Source organism: Marmota monax, unplaced genomic scaffold (genome assembly GCF_021218885.2).
Source record: "Marmota monax isolate L192 unplaced genomic scaffold, Marmota_monax_Labrador192_F-V1.1 WCK01_AAM20220418_F8-fsc00003, whole genome shotgun sequence".
In the NCBI taxonomy this organism is placed as follows: Eukaryota; Metazoa; Chordata; class Mammalia; order Rodentia; family Sciuridae; genus Marmota; species Marmota monax.
In genome coordinates this window covers 29,395,489-29,414,451 of record NW_026694084.1, presented here as the reverse complement: position 1 = coordinate 29,414,451, position 18,963 = coordinate 29,395,489, and the positions used below count along the sequence as shown (strand labels likewise).

Below are 18,963 nucleotides of genomic sequence, written 5' to 3'. Positions count from 1 at the left end.
TAGGCTGGGGTTCTGGCTCAGTGGTAGAGCGCTTGCCTCGCATGCATGAGGTCCTGGGTTTGATCCTCAGCACCACATAAAAATAAATAAATAAAAATAAAAAAGAGTAGCAGTCCCCTTTCTAATGTTATTTTCACTATCCTAATTCAAGAGCCTCCTGTAGCTTGCCTGGTTTTTGTAAAATCCTCATTACAGTTTCTATCTTTTTGAATCCAGTCTGTTTACTGCTGCCAGGTTAATTTTCCTAACAGCACATCTGGGGAATAACCTTGTGGTTATGACAAAATTCCCAAAGGAAAGCAAACCTGGTAATGTGGGAGAATTATGAAGACTTATGAGAACTTCAGAGAGGTAAATTAGCTACTCAACTCATCTCTTATTCCTCCCTGGGTGCAATTTAAAGCAAAAAGAATGAAGTCATTATGGAGAAAAAGGTCCACAAGGAGTATTCTTAAAAATGTAGTAGAAGAGACAGGAGGTGAGTACCACTGTGTTTATGGGCTTTCCTCTTATTTTTATTTTAAAAATTAAGTGTTATAAATATTAAATAAAAATATTTTAAAATGAACTACTTTATTCCTTTGTTATCAATGTTTTAATTTACTTCTTAATTTGATGTAAAATCTTATTAGCAGAATAGTTTCCATTTGTTCCCTTTGGTAACATACTAACAAAACAATTAGAATGTTACAGAGATGATTAGCATGGCCCCTGGCCAAGGATGACATGGAAAAATGCCTTCCATTTAAAAAGGAAGGAGAAGTTTCTAACACAGATTAATTAGTGGTCACATTGTCATTTTTCTCTTACATATAACTTTGAACAAGTCTGTAAACAATGACTTCACTTTCCCCAACTATAAAAGTTTGAATAAAATTCTGTCAAGTATTTTAAAATACTACCTTAAAACTAAATTTAAAATACTACCTTAAAATGAAATTTGTATAGATGAGGAAATTTATAGAGAGCTTAGGAATTCTCAAGATAAAAGATAAATTTTCCAATAGCTGCAATTCACTGAATCTAATCTTTGCTTGTTTTCTACATTGATTTGAACTTTGCACAACTCCATTGCACCTTTATCGCAATGATATCTGGAAGAGTGTGGTGTGTGGGTATATATTCACACATAGAACACCTGCATTTAATCTGTTCATTTGGCTTTTTTAAAAAATATTTTTTATTGTCAATGGACCTTTATTTTATATATATATGCAGTACTGAGAATTGAACCCAGTGCCTCACACATGCTAGGGAAGCACCCTGCTACTGAGCGAAAACCCTAGCCCCTGTTCATTTGGCTTTGATGTTTCAAAAAACCTTTTTGCAGCTTTCAAATCTTTTATATGAAAGATGTGTAAAACCTAGACTGAATTTTCAGAGGGTATTCATTAGTCAAGTTTATATTTCAAGCAACAAAAACTGATTCTTGACTCTCTTAAGCAAAAAGCAAATTCATTAGAGGTTTATTTTGATTATTTTTCAAGTCCCAGGAAAAAGCATCCAATTGGTTAATTTTATTGGATCATATACCTGAACCTAGCTTCCTTAGAAGGAGAGAAAATGTGGTGTGGTGTCCAGATATCATTGAGATAAAGGAGTAATGGAAAACAAGCACTTAACCAGAACGCTGCCGCCGCCACCACCACCCTCCCACACATAGACACTTCCAACAGTGTGTTAAGCATTTCCTTCAAATGGAAGATAAGGATGCTGATATGAAGAACAGGGACTGAGAGACAAAATACATACTATAACTTTGTCTCCAAACTAGGAAATTAAAGTAAAACTCAAACATGCCAATCAAAATTCAACTATTAGAATCTTCTGGTTTTTTAAATGCCAAATAAATAGGAAGAGTCTGTGTTTAGTTAACGAAAGAGACTACAGAGAATATATGGTATTTGAGTCAATATTGGGTGTATATTGACTAACTTTGGTTAACAGATATTGATGAGCACTTTCTATGTGTTCAGCAGTACCAGCCCAGTTCTCCTCTTTACTAGTTCTCTGTTTTGGATAAAGTATGCAACCTGTCTAATCTTCAGTATGTTCTTCTGGGAGAAAAGAAAAAAAGCTTTATATCACCAGTTGAGATATTATGAAAGGCCTATATAATCTAATTAAGCCTTATTAGATTTGTCCAAGGACCCAGAACTAGTCAATAATAGTGGCAGAACTAGGCTTATATCTAATATTTTTCTGATTCCGGAGCATAAGATCTGATCCTTGGCAAGTAATTTTTCATGCTTGTTAAAATAATTAAAAAGTATATTTCAGGGGCTGGAGATATAGCTCAGTAGTAGAGCACTGTTTAGCATACCAATTCCCAGCACCACAAAATGAAAAATTAAAATGGAGTCAACATAGCTTAAGTTCAGTTATGTCCTAACAAATTTTAGGAGGAATATTTATTGGCACTTCAGTATTATTATACGTGACACTTTGCAGTGACTCTCTTGAGTTGTTATGTGAGATAATCCTTAAGTAGGATTTATTGTACATTAGAAAATAAATGAATGATAAAATGTTTGTCTAGGGTGGTGGTCAAGCATAATGTGAGAACTGAGATACTGTTGAGAGGAAGAGTATAAATAATATTAAATTTAAAACATCTCTCAAGGCAGGCAGCCCAGAGAACATGAACATATATAGTCATGTGTCACTAAATGAGGGGATCCGTTCTGAGAAACGTGTCATTAGGCAATTTCATCTTTTTGAAAACACCACAGAGCATACTTACACAAATTAATATGGCTATGATGACACTAGGTGATATAATCCTATGGGACCATGGTCATATATGTGGTCTATTGTTGACCAAAACATTATGCAGCACATGACTAGTATCCCACTGGCGGTTGGAGATTATGGGACCCTTCACCCAAGGTAGGGTCCCAGTAGTTCACAGTCTTCTGATGATCACTTCTCATTTCACAGCTGTTTTAGTTAGCTTTTTAATCTCTGTGATCAAAAGATTCAACAAGAAATATAAGAGAAGGAAAAGTTTATTTAGGGCTCATGGCTTCAGAGGTCACAGACAAATAGCCAATTCTGTAGCTCTCATGGGGAAGAGTATGGCAGAGGAAAGCAGCTCAGGACATGGCTATCAGAAAGCAGACAGAAGGGTTTGTGGGGGGGACGGGTGGAGGTGGAAATCTCTGCTCACAATTTTGTTTTAATGTTACTTTTATTTATATTTATCCCCATAAATTCACCACTGAACATTCTTGTATCATCTCATGTGTGAGCTTTTGGAGGAGCACCTCATATCAAAACCATAACAAAAGCTATACCAACTGAGTTGGATAAAAGCTTCAGAGAGAGGATTCGGTATTGTAAAGACTTCAACTTATGGATTCAATGTAATCCTAACTTTTAAAGATCTCAGTAGATCCATTTTCCTTGAACGTGACAAGCTGATTCTAAAATTCATAGGGGAATGGAAAAGGTCCATAATAGACAAGGCAACATTGAAGAACAAAGTTGAAATATCTTTTACTATCAGATGTCAGGCTATTTTAAAGCTGTAGTAATGACAACACAATGGTATTGGTGCATGGATTAAAAAAAAAAAAAAAGATCCATGGAACAGATTAGAAAGTCTAGAAAAAGTCCTACATAGATACAGTCACCTGATTTAAGATAAAAGTGCAGTGGGAAAAGGATTTTTAAAAACCCAGCAATATAATGGGACTTTGGATATTGCCTAACAAACAATAGAATATCCCTTAACTGCAAAACACTGTAGAGGCATTCTCACTAAAGTTGGGAACGTGGCAGGGTTGTTTGCTACATCGCTTCTTTCTAGTGTTTTAGAGGTGGGGGATGGAAATAGGGCAAGTTCAAATGTTTCCCTTTTTACCAGGGTTTAGCTATTTTTCTTGAATAAATGCTCCTTGGATTATTGCAAGTTTTTAATTACTTTTTAGAGTTCTTAAAAAGTTAAATTTGATAGGTTTTTGGACAGTGGTAGGAGATACTCTGCCATTTTGGAAGTCATCCATTTTACTCTCAATATTGGGTAGGAAAATACCAAGAGAACTCTAGCAGATGCCTTGGGCGGAAGACATTTCCTTTCTGCCTTTGGTGTAACAGTGATCCTTCCTCTTGACCAGTTTCGGTGACCACAACCAGGATGTGACCCTTCCTTGCCCACTGGTCTCTTGTAACAGGAAACCGGAAATGACTGGGAAACAGCAGGTTACAGTTTAGAGGGTCAATTATTTTGTCTGTTGATGAATGAGTCGCTCTGTTGGGAATCAGGACCTCTCGACTCACCAAATTGTAGGACTAAGAGACACAAACACCCCACACAGGATATTAGGAGAGTAAGTGGGTGTGTTGATTTCCTATTGCTGCTGTAACAAATTACTATAAACAGTGGTTTCAAATTCACTTTCTTATAGTTCTGGAAGTCAGAAGTCTAAAATCCAAGTGTCAGAAGGGCTGCATTTCTTCTGGAGGTTCCAGGGGAAATTCTACTTCCTTGACTTTTTCAGTTTCTCAAGGCCACCTACCACATTCCCGGGCTCATGGCCCTTTCATCACATCACTCCAACCTCCTGCTTAAGTCGTTGCATCTATATGACAACCTGCCTCGCTCTTATATAAGAAACTTTGTGATAATCCAGGATAATCTCCCTATGTTCAGAGCATTAACTTAACCAGGCCTGCAAAATCCCTTTTACCTGTAAGGTAACATATTTGTAGATTCCAGTTATCAGGATACAGACATATTTGGGGGCCTTGTTCAGCCATACCATAGTGGGAATTCTATTTTTACTCTTTCATCCCCAAATACATATTCTATCTATATGGGACACAGCACCATATGATGGGTATTGATCTAGTGTACGTACTGAATCCTGGGGTGGCATTTCCTCTTCGGGAATTTTCTTCAAGCTTTTGCATCAGTTTCATCTTCAAAAGTTTTTTTACACCATTCCATCTGATCAGCATTTTCTGGGTCATGTGTATTACATGTTAGGAGCCGTGGATCCTATGGTCATTTGCCCAGTGACACACCTCCTTTGCTATAAACCAGGTCTGTAGGTCAAGGGCAGTATTCTGCAGGATGAATATTGATGGATCAAACATCTGTAAACCTTGGATAGTATTTTTGGCCAGCATCGTATGGGCAAGAAAAGCAAATGCATGTGGAAATGGGCAGTTTGTTGTCAAGGTGCATCAGTGCACATTCCAGAATGGAGGATCCAGTATAACCTGATGACAAGTAGCTTGGTTTCCTTGAGGGGTGGCACTAGATCAGAGGCAGTGGTTAACATTAAGGAGTGACTACTTGGCAAGTGAAGCAATGCTGTTTGCCTCTTATGAGCTTGCCTCCCTACAAGAGGACTACTTTGTTCATGAGCCCATTGTGCCTGTACTGGGGGAGTTGATAGATGCGGGTGCTGAAATTCACCAATGAAGTCTTCCTGTCTGCTGGTTGTTCAGTGCCTCTTACACAATAGGTTAACTTTGGTAGGCACTATTATGCAACACCAGGATCTTTGTGTTCCATCTCATGATTTTCTCCACAGCTACTTCTCCAGTTTCCTTTTCCCTATATTCCATTCTTTCTCATTCCAGACCCCTGATCAGTCAGCTAACCTATTTGCCACTTGCCATGAAAGTATACTCTTACTTCAGGCCACTTCTTTTCCCAAAGTCAATGAACAGGAATACTGTTTTTGGAAGCATTCCCCTCACTGTTGTCTTTTAAGACCACTACTGAGTGAGCCGTAGGACAGCAGCAGTCCATCATTGTTTTGAACTGATAGTCCAAGAAAACTCAGCGAAGTTAACTACTCTTTTTTTGCCTCTATCTACTAGCTGTAAGAGCCTCTCAAGTGGCCATAACTGTGAGCTGACAGATAGACATTGTTAAAGTTATTCCACCTGCCTATGCCACCTATTTTCTCTGACCCTTACCTGTCATCAGTTCCAGAGGGAGGATTGACTGATGAGTTGACAAAACCCAGCTTGTGATGGGAAACTGACCACATGATCACTTGATATGCTCAGTTCCTACTAAGGCCCATTATCATGCACAGAACTGGTGGGGGGTTTTTGTTTTTCTTTTTTTTATTATCATTTTAAAAGTTTTGATATGTGGTTTGCTCCTGCAGATGATGAACCTTGCTTCAGAACACTTAAGTTCTATGTACCTTGTGATTCTCCCTCTGGAGCGTGCCATAAACTTCCCTGGCTATTTTTCTTTTCACAAGTACTTTTACCATAGAATCTCTTGGATTGAATGGCCATGTGAGTGAGCAACAGTACTGATTACACTGCAGGCTTTACCTGCCATATAGCCTTTGCGTGCCCTGGGTCACAATGAAAACTGGTACTCTTCAGCCTCACCTAGTTTATGAGTTAGAACAGTATCCCCAAGTTCTAAGTTGCCACAAAGAGGCCTGAAGAGCTCAGTATGATTCTTTCATGGTGGAATAATTTGGGTAAATGAGTGGATGACATGCAATGATTTGTTTTTTTTTTTTTTTTTTTTTTACTGTGAAGGAGATATCTTGGCCCTTAAGAAAACTATTGGATCCTAAAAATATAATTGTAATAAAAGATATTACAGGCTGCTGGATCTTATTAGGGATTATTCCCATTCTCCAGTGTACACTATGCTTACTGTTTATCTGACAGCACAGTGTCATCAATGTAGTAGATCAATGTGACCTTCTGTGGCATGTTCAGACTGTATCATTATAGAAGATGGAAGAGTTAACATAACCCTAGCGCAAGACTATAAATGTGCACCATTGTCTGTCCAGCATGAATTCAAACTGCTTCTGCTCCAGTACCCTTAGGACCAGTTCCATGCATATGTTCATGGCTCCACTTGGTCTGTGTGGTTAGGTCTATCTCCTTTGCCACACAGGCCCATTTGAAATTGCTGAAAGTAGGCACACAGAAGAGAGGGAAAGAGTTGCTTCATTATAGTGTTGCAGGACTGTTGTTTTCTTTTTTTATAACAGGTTTTGTACCTTTGAGTTTTTTTAAATTAATTTTTTAAATTTATATATGACAGCGGAATGCATTACAATTCTTATTACACGTATACAGCACAATTTTCCATATCTCTTGTTGTATACACAGTATATTCACACCAATTCGTGTCTTCATACATGTACTTTGGATAATAATGATCATCACATTCCACCATCATTTCTAACCCCCATGCCTCCTCCCTTCCCCTCCCACCCCTCTGCCCTATCTAGAGTTCATCTATTCCTCCCATGCTCCCTCTCCCTACCCCACTATGAATCAGCCTCTTTGTATCAGAGAAAACTTTCAGCATTTGTTTTTTGGGGATTGGTTAACTTCACTTAGCACTATCTTCTCTAATTCCATCCATTTACCTGCAAATGTCATGATTTTATTCTTTTTTATTGCTGAGTAATATTGCCTTGTGTATATATGCCACATTTTTAATCCATTCGTGTATCAAAGGGCCTCTAGTTGGTTCCACAGTTTCGCTATTGTGAATTGTGCTGATATAAACATTGATGTGGCTGTGTCCCTATAGTATGCTGTTTTTAAGTCCTTTGGGTGTAGGACAAGGAGAGAGGGATAGCTGGGTCAAATGGTGGTTCCATTCCCAATTTTCCAAGAAATCTTCATACTACTTTCCATATTGGCTGCACCAATTTGCAGTCCCACCAGCAGTGTGAGTCTACCTTTTTCCCCACATCCTCGCCAACACTTATTGTTACCTTTGAGTTTTTAATCATGTTTATGTAAGGCTTTTTTTAAAAAAATAGAAACTACTAAAAAAATAGGAACTGGAGTAATCTCTCCACCCATATGTATCTACTGACCTACCTAATGCAATTGTGGGCAAGAGAGGGCAGGGAAGAGTGCATGCAACATTTAGTTGGAACCTGAATTCATTCAACATTTTTTTTTTTTTTTTACTTTTGATTCAACCATGACCTTTAAAAAGTCAAAAGTCAAATATCTATTTTGACACTTTTTGGACTGAAATTGTGTGTGATGATCAAGAAATCCTGCAAGTTATTGTCATGTCTAATCAGAAAAACATGTAATTGCATTTTTAATACTTTAATATTCCCTTCATAAGTAAGCATTCTAAACAGTTATAGCAAAAAAATTTTATGTGCTTCACATATTGATATTTTTGTACATGTGCATAGTATTACTAGAGTGAATTTCTAAAATGACTTTGAAAGTACACAACTATTACAAACCTTTAAAGTTTAAAAAACTGGATAAAACACATGAAAAAAAAGATGACTGTCAGGGAATTGTACATAAGCCTTGAAGGATGATGGTTCATCAGAGATGAAAAGTATACCAAATGAGTCATACAATTGCTCCAGTTACTGCCTGGAGAAAATTTCCAGGCTGTGGCACAGGGAAGGAGAATCCAAGTGTAGGCCTAGCCAGGATCCCAAGGCAACTGGAGTTCACAGAGTAGAATACTAGACAGGAGAGGAAAGGGAGGGAGGGGGAAAGAGAGAAAGAGAAGTAATAATAGTTCTACACACTTTTGCAAAAAAATGAAAGAATATATGCCAACTCATTCTGAGGCCAGCCTTTCTCTCATGAACATAAACACATTCTTCATTATGAACCACGTGTATGAGGCTATTTCCTTGCACAGTTCCATGTCACACATGTTGGAAATGAGGGTGGATAGATTAAAGACTCTTGGGGGGTTAAGTGTGCTTTAAGTATATTCTAAAGCATTTTAGAACACTGGGATTCTGATAAACTGTGAATTTATAAAACCTCAGTTTAACCATGTCCTATTTTTGCTTAAGACACTTCCATGATGCCCCTTCCTGGTCTGACCACCACTCAACTTGGCTGCTTGGTTAGCACACCTTTACCCCTTGTTTCTTCTTCTCCCTTTGTTTCGGTCCCCAGCCCCTCCACTGGGCACCTGCACACCCTGCCCTCACTCCTGGAATGCTGTCTCATGGTCCACTCACTTAATTCCACTTGCTCTTCAGCTCTCAACCATCATGTTTCTGGGGCAGCTCTTTCTGACCTTCCTGACCACGTCAACCCTCATCCTGGCTTCCGTTTGCACCACCAACCTCCCCTTCCAGCATTTACTAGAATCTAAGTTGTTACATGAAACATATGTGGGTGGTGTAAGGCCTATCCATGGAGACTGGGATTGTTTGTTTACTATTTTATTGTTGTCTGGTTTGCTTATTATTTTATTACCAGTGGTTGCCACAGTATCTGATATATTGTTCAAGCTCAAAAACATTTGTGGAAAGGTGAAGAGAAGGAAAGGAGAATAAAGACAGATCATGGAGGCACAGTTTTTATTTCCACAGCATGTCCACTAGATGGCAGCATTAACTGTTGCAATATCTGGAAAGGAACTTTTGATTTCAAAATGCCCTGTTTTGGGCGTGAGCATTCCCCCACTGCTGGTTTTGTTACCTCTATCATATGTCTTATACATCTGGCCACTCCACTATACAAAATACCAGGTAGAAGTATTTATTGCCTGTAAGTTAAAAAAATTCCAAATCATAACTTAAATAGGTCTGTTTATATGTATGTGGGAGTAGGGGTGGGTTTGCAGGTTTATTTTTATTTTCATGTGAAAAGAAGTTTAGCAATTAGAAGTTTCAGGGCTGGTGTAGTTGATCAAGGACATCCTTAGGAAATCGAGTCCTACAATCCTACTCTTGCATGCCTGGAGAGATGGCTGCTCTTCTTCAAGGTCAGAGACCCGGGGACTTCAGCCTTTATCTCCTTGCTACTACAGCCACAGGGGAGGCAGCCCTTCTTTTTTTTAGGAGAAAGAGGGACTCAGATGGGTACAGTGAGTCAACTTCAGTGTCTCCTGTGGTGAGCGGATTCACTCTGAGCCCCAATGAAAGGGGAGCCCTTTAAGAATGTGGAGAAGGGGCTAGAGGAAGGACTCAATAGCAACTGCATGGTAAGCCCAAGAGAATGTTTCCCCGAAGACAGAAAAGGCCTAGCCTGAAGAAGAGTCTAAGGAGTTCTCACTTCCTCTGCCTTTACCTGATTTACCTCAACTCAAAGTTAAAATTCAGCTCTTGCTTTCCTTCCTAAAGATTTTCCAAGTTTTCTTATTTTTTTTTCAATGACATTTACTGGTAAAAACATAAACATTGTACCATGTAATGTTTCAATATATGTATACACTATGTTATGTAATATTTAAACCTGGTCCAACATCTGTCTCCTTAGTTTTCATTTCTTTATAGTGAAGACATTCAAAGTCTTCTAGCTTTTTGAAATACAGTACACTACTATTATCTGTAGTTACCCTGATTCAACAGCACACTCGAACTCATTTCCTCTAATGGTAATTTAGTTCCATCCAGTAACCTTTCCCCACTGTCCCCAGCCTCTGGTAGCCACCTTTCCATCTCAACTTCTAAGAAATCAACTCTTTAGATTCCATATATAAGTGAGATCATGTGGTACTTGTCTTTCTGTGCCTGGATTATTTCCTGTAACATAAGGATTTCCAGTTCATTCATATCGTCACAAATGACAGGATTTCACTCTTTTTGATGGCTGAATTGTATCCTATTGTTTATAGGTACCACATTTTCTTTATCTATTCATCAGTTGAAGACACTCAGGCTATTTTCATTTCTTGGCTATTGGGAATAGAGCTGCACTGAACCCAGGAGTATAGCTGTTTCTTCGACATTCTGATTCACATAAACTACATGTATAGAAATCCCTCACAGCCAAAATTAGGAAATATGATTACTGCATACAAGCCTGACAATGAATGAATGAAGTAGTCACTATATGCCAGTTTCTCTGATGACATGTTAATTCACTTAAACCTATCAGCTACCCTACAGGACATGTATGATGGTTGACCTAATATACAGATGAAGAAACTAAATCTTGGAGAGGTTCATGACTTGCCTCAGGTCACACTTAAGTAGAGCCAGGAGTTGAATTAATGGAGCCATAGTGCTAACAACTGACAGCTATTACACAGTTTAACACTAGAAATTTGGATTTCACAGTGATTTTAACCCCTTTTCTACCAAGACAAATTTATGACATCTCCCCTACATTCATTTAGGAATGCTAAATTGGAAGAATGGAGTTAGTTACCCCCACTCTCATTCCCTCTCTAATTTAGTCATAACAACAAAGCAGCATTGTCTTGATTTGGATTCATACTTGAGTCCACAGATTTTATTTTCAAATCTACCCACTTCACACCACTGTAGACTAGCCACCCCAACCTCACACCTGAACAAACACAGAAGCTTCCTTGCTGGTCTCTTCTCCAGCAGATTTCTCCAGTAGCTAGACTGATTCGGGGAACAGTATTTTCCACTCTAGAATGACCAATACTTGTGTACAACTGCTTATTAGATAACAGCCATGTGAAATATTTCAAAGAAACCCTAATTTTTTCAAGGAAATCCATGACCAAATGAATATTGAAACCATATATTCAAGGTCAGAACGAGGACAGAATTCAGAATTTACGATTACACAGATTAACCTCATTTTAAAAAGCTATGCTGTTTTTCCTAGATATTTAGCACATTCCCAATGTGATCAATGGAAGACAAATGAAATTATTTTGGTTGGTCTAGAGTCTGCTTTCAAGCCATAAAATATTTAAAAAGATCACCAGGAAAAAAAAAAAAAGAGACCAGCCTGAGATGAAGCATTAAGGGCCCCTTGGATCCCTTGTGTCACTCACTGAATCCACCTCCTCTAGCCAACTATAGGACTGGGCGACATTCCAGATCCAGAACGATGTGATCCACATGGGGAGCATAAGATTTCACCGGTTGGATGTGCAGGATTTGTGTCTTCCATGGTTTCCCATGCACCTGCTGAAGAAGAATGGCAATTCGAGTTTCTGCAGATTCTGCCCACCTTTGCCACTCTAGCTTGGTGGCTTGTGAAAGCAGTTTCCTCCTAAAATCTCTGGTAGTTCCATTTTCCCATTCATTGGTGATAATTTTCTGAGGATAAGGCCAATGTTCTTTCTCCATTTTGCTACTTCCAGGAGGCTGGGGATTCTTCCCTGGGAAAGATTCCACATTTTGATGGACATGCAAAATGCCCCCAGTATCCCGTCGTAGCACCTGGCAGGCAATGGGCCAGCCTTCTTCTGAACTGGGAATCAGACCCAGGTTCACCCTATCTGCAATGTTTGAGAGCTTCAGCTTCCTGTTATCCCCAAAGTGTATTTGGCACCGATCTGCTACTCCGTTGATCTCCAGATTATTTCTCAGAGCGACTACAGCATGGGGGTTCCACTCACAGGCGTGGACAAAGGCAGCACCAGCATGAACTAGGAAGGGCAATGTAAAATAACCAATCCCTGCATAGAGATCCACCAGCACTTGTCCAGCACAGGGCAGCGATGCCACTCGCAGCTTTTCAGTGATATTTCCAAAGGAGAACATGCACTGGGTTACGTCAAACTTATATCGGATGCCATTATCCACATGCTCTACCCAGCCATGGTCGCCATGCAGCAGAGTCACCGCTGGAGTTCGAGTGCCATCAGGGAATACCCGCCCTCGTTTTGCTAAACGCTGGACGCCAAATGCCAAGGCAACGGTCTCCCAGAGTTCTGGTCCCAGATTTTTCCACTGTTTGTTTTGGAAACAGTCTTCATTCAACAACAAAAGGTTACCATGTCGTTGCCAAGATCGGGGCAAATCAGCCTCCAATTCAGCCGACCACGCCACTCCCCGGCCCTCTACCCAGCGCCTCACCTCCAGACACAGTCTCTGGGCAGGCGAACAACCCTGGGCCTTCTTCGAAGGAAGAGGATCCAGGAGCTGCGTCAGCACGCACGTGCTGCCCGGGGCCACGCGAGTCCTCAGCTCCTGCAGAAGCTGCGCGGGGAGCGTCTCCCCCAGCACCGGTAGCGCCACGGTGCCGTCGGGCATCTTTTCCACGCGGTGCCGTCTATCCAAGAGTTTCTGCTTCTCGAGAAATTCCCTGTACCGCTGAGCGAACCGCCGCTCGGTCACAACTGCGACAACAGCCACGGACGTCCCATCTTCCCTCTCCATGCTGTGGCGCCCACATGCTTTCCAAGCCTATAGCACCACTCGGGGAAGGCTGTGTTCACCTACCTGGGTAAATTCACGGACACCTCGGGGAGAGATTCCCACGCCGCGTCGAGGCGGAAGTTACGTCAAACAAGCCGGAACTAAATATACAGATGCGGTTGACGATTGGTGACCCCGTTGTCCTGGTGAGGCCGCTTCCGCCATCTTTGTTGTGGTCGACTATTAGTTGCTACAAGCTAACAATAGGGAGGAATTTTACGGGACTTACAGACATCAGATTGTAAAAAGCTAACCTTGTGTTATAATTGTGGACAAAACATATCTCACATGTTCTACAGGTGTCCGTGTAAAGCTGAATATTTACAGCAAAATCTGTAGACAAAAGTGTTATCAAACCTAGGTTTGGAGTCTCATCCTATGCAAAAATTAATGTCCAAGACACAAGGGGAGAAAGAAAGGCTTTATTCCATAGCCATACAATGGAGATGAAAGAATTGTATTGCTTAATTTCTAGATCTTGGAATTCCCCAGGTTTCCTTCTAATAACGATCTTAATTTCACTCTATTGTGATCTGAAAACACATTTTGTGGTTTAAATCCTTTAAAGCCTTGTCTTATGGTTTGGTGTGTGGTCTGTCCTGGAGAACAGCCCATGTGCACCTGAGACAAGGGTGTTCTGCCATTGGGGTGGAGCGTTCTGTGCATGTCTGCCAGAGGATGTCTCTTTAGCTCACGCTCAGGTAAGATCCCTATGGCAACTCCAATCTGCAGCCAGAGTCTCAGTCCAGAAACCAGAGTGCCTTGTGCTCAGGGCTGGCCCAGACACGCAGCCTTCTTCTCCTGCTCACCCTCAGCACACACCTTTCTTGCACCTCTTAGATGACTGCTCTCACTACCCAGGAAACTGCCTTTCTTCCCTGTGACCAGTTTATCTCTCAGAACTCAGGCCAGATGGCACTTCCTCAGGAGAGCTTTGCCCAATATCCACTCCTCTCTCCAAGTCAGATCTCTATTTCAAAGCACCAGATTCTCCTCTTGTCAAACTTTCCAGTCATAATTTTTCATTTTTTAAATTTGATTCATGGCTGTCTTCTCCCAAATGTGTTTCAAGGGGCAGGAGCAGGGGGTTCCCTCTCATTATCATATGTCCTTGTTGTGTTCTTAAGGACTTGCCCCACATAGTAGGTCCTCACAAAATGTTTTTAGGAGGAATGCATGAGTGAACAGATGGATGGATGAAAGGTGGAAGGAAAGAGCTGAAGGAAAATCAGTTCATGGCCTGAAGCAGTGGTTCCAAAATATTGCCACCAGATGGCAGCAATAACCAACACCAACGCAGGTGCAGGCTCTGAGGACCCTGCAGGCATGTGAGATGGATTGGATGCCCAGGGCTCCATCTCGACAGGCCTTCCTTCTTTTCTTTATTCCTCACCTTTATACATCCTTTACTGACCCGACTAATCCAGTGTGTTTGGCAACAAATGATAGATAACCCTACAAACGGCAGCGAAGCACTGGTGGGAGGTCACCCGGGGCTGGTGTGGCGCAGGGAAATTCAGTACATCACCCTTCTCAACCTTGGTGTGACCCTTGCATCCTGATGTCACTGAGCTTCCGAGCATCCCAAACAGTTGAGACAGAACAAAAAGAAATGAATGTCTATCCCATGCTTTGGGACAGAATGGGTTCCCGTGACCACTGGGAAGGCTGGGGAGTGGGCTGGCTTTACTCTCTGGGCCCTGTGATGGAAGACATATAAGGAGACAGAGAGCAAATGTCAGCTATTACATGGCCTTTCTCCAGCCAGCAGGTTAAAAAGCCCTTGGGAACAAGAGAGAGGCTGAGGAGAGGGAAAGAGCATCAACAGCGTCTGTGGGAAGCCTTCGTAAGGTGGTTGAGGTAAGGAGCTGCGCTGGCAGATGGCCTCACCTCCCCTTCGCCCAGGGAACTCCTACACATTTTTGAAAATGCACGCTTTTGAAGATCACCTTCTTTTCTTTTTCATCTCATCTGTATTGCTCTTTAAGACAGTGTACAAAAGCCAACCAACCACCCAAACAAAAACCCACATTATTTTAATGTCACTGAAGGAAATAATCATAAACAGTTTATAAAGTATTTACCAGGTACCAGGCACCCATTTCAATGCTTTATATTAATTAATTTTTGTAAGGTATCTGTGAGGTGAATACTATTATTCTTTTTTAGAAAATTTATTTTTTAATCCTTTTAGAAATTATAAAATATACATTTGATCATCTTAGCCCTTTTTTTGGTGTACAGCTCAAGAGTCTTCAGTACATTCACATTGTTGTGTAGCAGATTTCCAGAAGTTTTTCATCTTGTGAAGATGAAACTCTGTGTTCCCAAATCAACAGTTTCCTTTCTGTCTCTGGCTTCTGGCAACAATCATTCTACTTTCTGTTTCTGTGAGTCTGACTGTTTTGGATACCTCATATAGGCTGAATCATATAGGATTTGTCATTTTGTGATTGCCTTAGTTCACTTAACATAATGTCCTCTAGGTTCATCTCTGCTATGACATGTGGCAGGATTTCTTTCTCTTTTAAAGGCTAATATTCCATTGTACGTCAAAGCCATAGTTTGCTTATCCATTCCTCCAGTGATGGCATTTGGATTGCTTTCACCTCTTGGCTGTTGTGAAGAATGCTGCAGTGAACATGGGTGTCCAACAGTCCTGTTTTAAAGAAAAGAATTTTGAAGTCAGAGAGCTGTCAGCCAGCTGGCAAGGGGTGAAGCCAGAATTCGCAGCCAGAACACGTGACTTCTGAATTGACATTTTTCACTACTATCACGTACTGCTTTTAAGCATGATTTGAAAGCAGTGGTTTTTTGCAAAACATACTTTTCTGTTTTTGTAGTGCCAGGGACATAACCCAGGGCCTTTTGCAGGCTGTGCAAATGTTCTACCATTTATCTGCATTCCTAGTAGAAAACAGTGGATTTTATATGTCTCTAAAATGATGTGGTGTGCTCCATGATTAAGTGAGATGGTCTGTATGGGTGAGGAGGGGAAATACTAAATTTTCTTCTGTTTATTTTTGATATATTGGATATTTACTTTCAACATCTGTAGATATGTTGTGAAGTATATGCTATATTATTTTATTTATCAATAAAATTTATAGGTGCATGCCATGTAGGTGATAAATGCTGCCAATTAATAGCCTGGGCAGTGAATATGGTGTTTGTATTTCCATATGTCTACACCAGGGGGAGCACTCATAGGTTGGTGACATTTCCAAAGGAAATGATTAGGAATTTCTCTCCCTTGGGCTGCAGTGAGAGCTGAGCCTTCTCCCCATCCTCCTGTAGGCTTTGGGAAATCCCTGAAGATGACCTTTCTCAGTCCATAGAGGAGGCTGTCTCTGCACTAAACTCACCTCAGCTTTCAGCAGCTCAAGCATCACCTCTTCCTACCTTCACCACTCATTTTCTTTGCCTGCCCCGGCCACACTCTCAGATCTAGAGGAACTCAGCCCTCTTTCTTAGAGTGCCATTAAATCTCTGTTCATGTTCCACATGTGGCACATGCCAGAATACAGAGATCATTGCTACACAGTGACCTCTTCAAGAACAAGAGTCCACATTTTCACCTTCTCTGCCCTGACCCGCAGCATAATGTCAGGCCGAGGAAGTGGATAATCAATAACCATTTGCCAATAAGTGACTTTTCAGAGTAGCTTTGTCTGTTTTCAGGAGACCAGATGTAAACAGTCTCACCCAGCTGACTTAAGGAGGAGTGGTGCCGCTTACTTTGGGTTCAACATCAGAAGGTTTCTTCTTGTCAGGGCTTCAGTTTCAGAGGCATTCAGCTGAAAGGGCCCCTCCCAAAGATGCTGAGTAGGAACCTTCACAATGTCATCACAAGGTCGTGTGCTTCTATAAAATTTGCAAATTAAGATGTCTTAGCCAAAAGTTGTCAAGATCATGTGCTTCTCTAGGCCACCTTCCTCTCTGGCACGTTCTCTTTATGTATGTGAGGTGACATTAGAGTGGCCGTGGGCATTTTGGGGACCTAGGAGATATAAGATGAGAACACATTTAGTTTTGGTTTAGTGGGGCCACATTTATGTGACTGCAGTCACTTCCACGGATAGCTAAGTTCTTGCTAGCCACTCAGGTGTAGGAACAGCTTCCAGGAGTATTCCTGCAGCCAGCTGCCGACTCGCTTGGCATCTTGGTAAGTAGATGCAGATCCAAATGTCCCATGACATGAACATGTTCAGTGGTTCTAGGCACCAGAAGTGTAGGTCATGGAGGAGCAGCCAGGTTTCAAAAGTAAAGGTGTCAGTAGCTAATGTGTAGGGAATTCTTTTAATCTTGAAATTCGAATACTTTCAAACAGAGGATTCAGCTCTTGATAATGCCTGGGCAAAATGGAAGTCCCTTGTCAGCAAACTACTTGCTAACATAGTGCATATAATTATATGTATATTATATGTTGAAATTTTTTTTAGATATAGTGGATTTGGTGGCACATGCCTATAATTCCAGTGATTTGGGAGGCTGAGGCAGAAGGATCACAAGTTTGAGGCCAGCCTGGGCAACTTAGGGAGACCTGGCCTCAAAATAGGAAATAAAAAGGGCTGGGGATATAATTCAGTAGTCACCTTGGCTGAGGGTGGGAGGGAGGGGGAAGGAAACTTAAAGTAGAATATTCAATTAAAATTTAACTCACTGATACAGTCTTCTAATTTAAAAACACAGCACTCATTCAACTGCTTGAATGTGATATCAAAGCACTAGAATTAAATAGGACAGGAACAAAATATGCTTTCCCTAAGACCAAGTGTGTTTGTGGTGAAGCTGTGGCTTCTACAATATGCCACACATCATATTGCCTCAGGAGCAGGCAGCTTTTCTGGTTTAGTTCTCATGCTGGTCAGGTAGAACAAAAGCAAAGATAAATATCCCGTGAAAAGAAACGTGCTTGAAGCCCAGAACATACAACTAAGAATGAGAAGGAGAATAGGAAATGAAAGGTAGTCTGGCTGCCAGATGCTGGCAGTGTGGTCAGTACTTGCAGAAGGTAGACAACCACATACACACTTGACAGTTAGAGTTCATAGGTCTCTCTGAGTTTCCAAAAGATTTGCCTGTCACTCAACCATTCATCTGAAGTCAGATAGCTAAATGAATAGGTAATCTCAGACAATATGATAAGATCTTTTTAGAAAAGAACTTTTACAACCAAGTGGTTACTGGCTGAGAATTTTTCAAAACATTATATATATTTTATGTAAACCAAGATAAGAAAAGAAAAAAAAATCCAGCATTAAATTTATCTGGGCCAATTACATTAACTCAGGCCAGAAAATTAAATAGAACAGGGACAGAACGTATTATTCCCACAAAAAATATGTAAAAAGGATCTGCCACATTAAATCAAGGGAGAACAGTAATTTGATATTTTCTCTTAACTTTAATGTTCAAAAGATGAAAAGTTAAAAACTAATTTTAATTGGATTAATCATTGTAAATGAAAAGCTCATAGTATGCCATAGAACTTAACACCTTATTAAACATGTGGATTGGGCTGGGGATGTGGCTCAAGCGGTAGCGCGCTCGCCTGGCATGCGTGCGGCCCGGGTTCGATCCTTAGCACCACATACAAAAAAACAAAAGATGTGTCCGCTGAAAACTAAAAAATAAATATTAAAAAATTCTCTCTCTCTCTCTTTAAAAAAAAAAATAAATAGATAAAACATGTGGATAGAAAGCATAAAACTGAATTTACCAGAATTCTTGTGTTTATAGGTCACAAACCAGAGGAAATATTAAAAAGAACAAGTATTATGTGTATAGTGAAACTATGTGTTTTGCATTCCAATCATTGATAATAAAAAACAAATTCCAACCAAATATGTTAGAGGAAGGACTGAATCATATTTCT

General features: G+C 40.4%; 1 protein-coding gene and 1 pseudogene across 1 annotated transcript; one reads left to right on the top strand and one right to left on the bottom strand.

The window, feature by feature from the left end:
• Window positions 1-649: 649 nt before the first annotated feature.
• On the top strand, window positions 650-749 carry LOC124107073 (U6 spliceosomal RNA; annotated as a pseudogene).
• Window positions 750-9,300: 8,551 nt separating this feature from the next.
• Window positions 9,301-13,165, bottom strand: Trmt12 (tRNA methyltransferase 12 homolog). Its single transcript, XM_046464897.1, has one exon. It carries the CDS (start codon window positions 13,044-13,046, stop codon window positions 11,736-11,738), a length of 1,311 nt encoding a protein of 436 aa, XP_046320853.1. The 5' UTR covers window positions 13,047-13,165; the 3' UTR covers window positions 9,301-11,735.
• Between the last annotated feature and the right edge of the window lie 5,798 nt (window positions 13,166-18,963).

Coding starts and splice junctions, on each gene's coding strand:
- Trmt12 (XM_046464897.1), bottom strand. CDS start 13,046: ATGGAGAGGGAAGATGGGACGTCCGTGGCTGTTGTCGCAGTTGTGACC.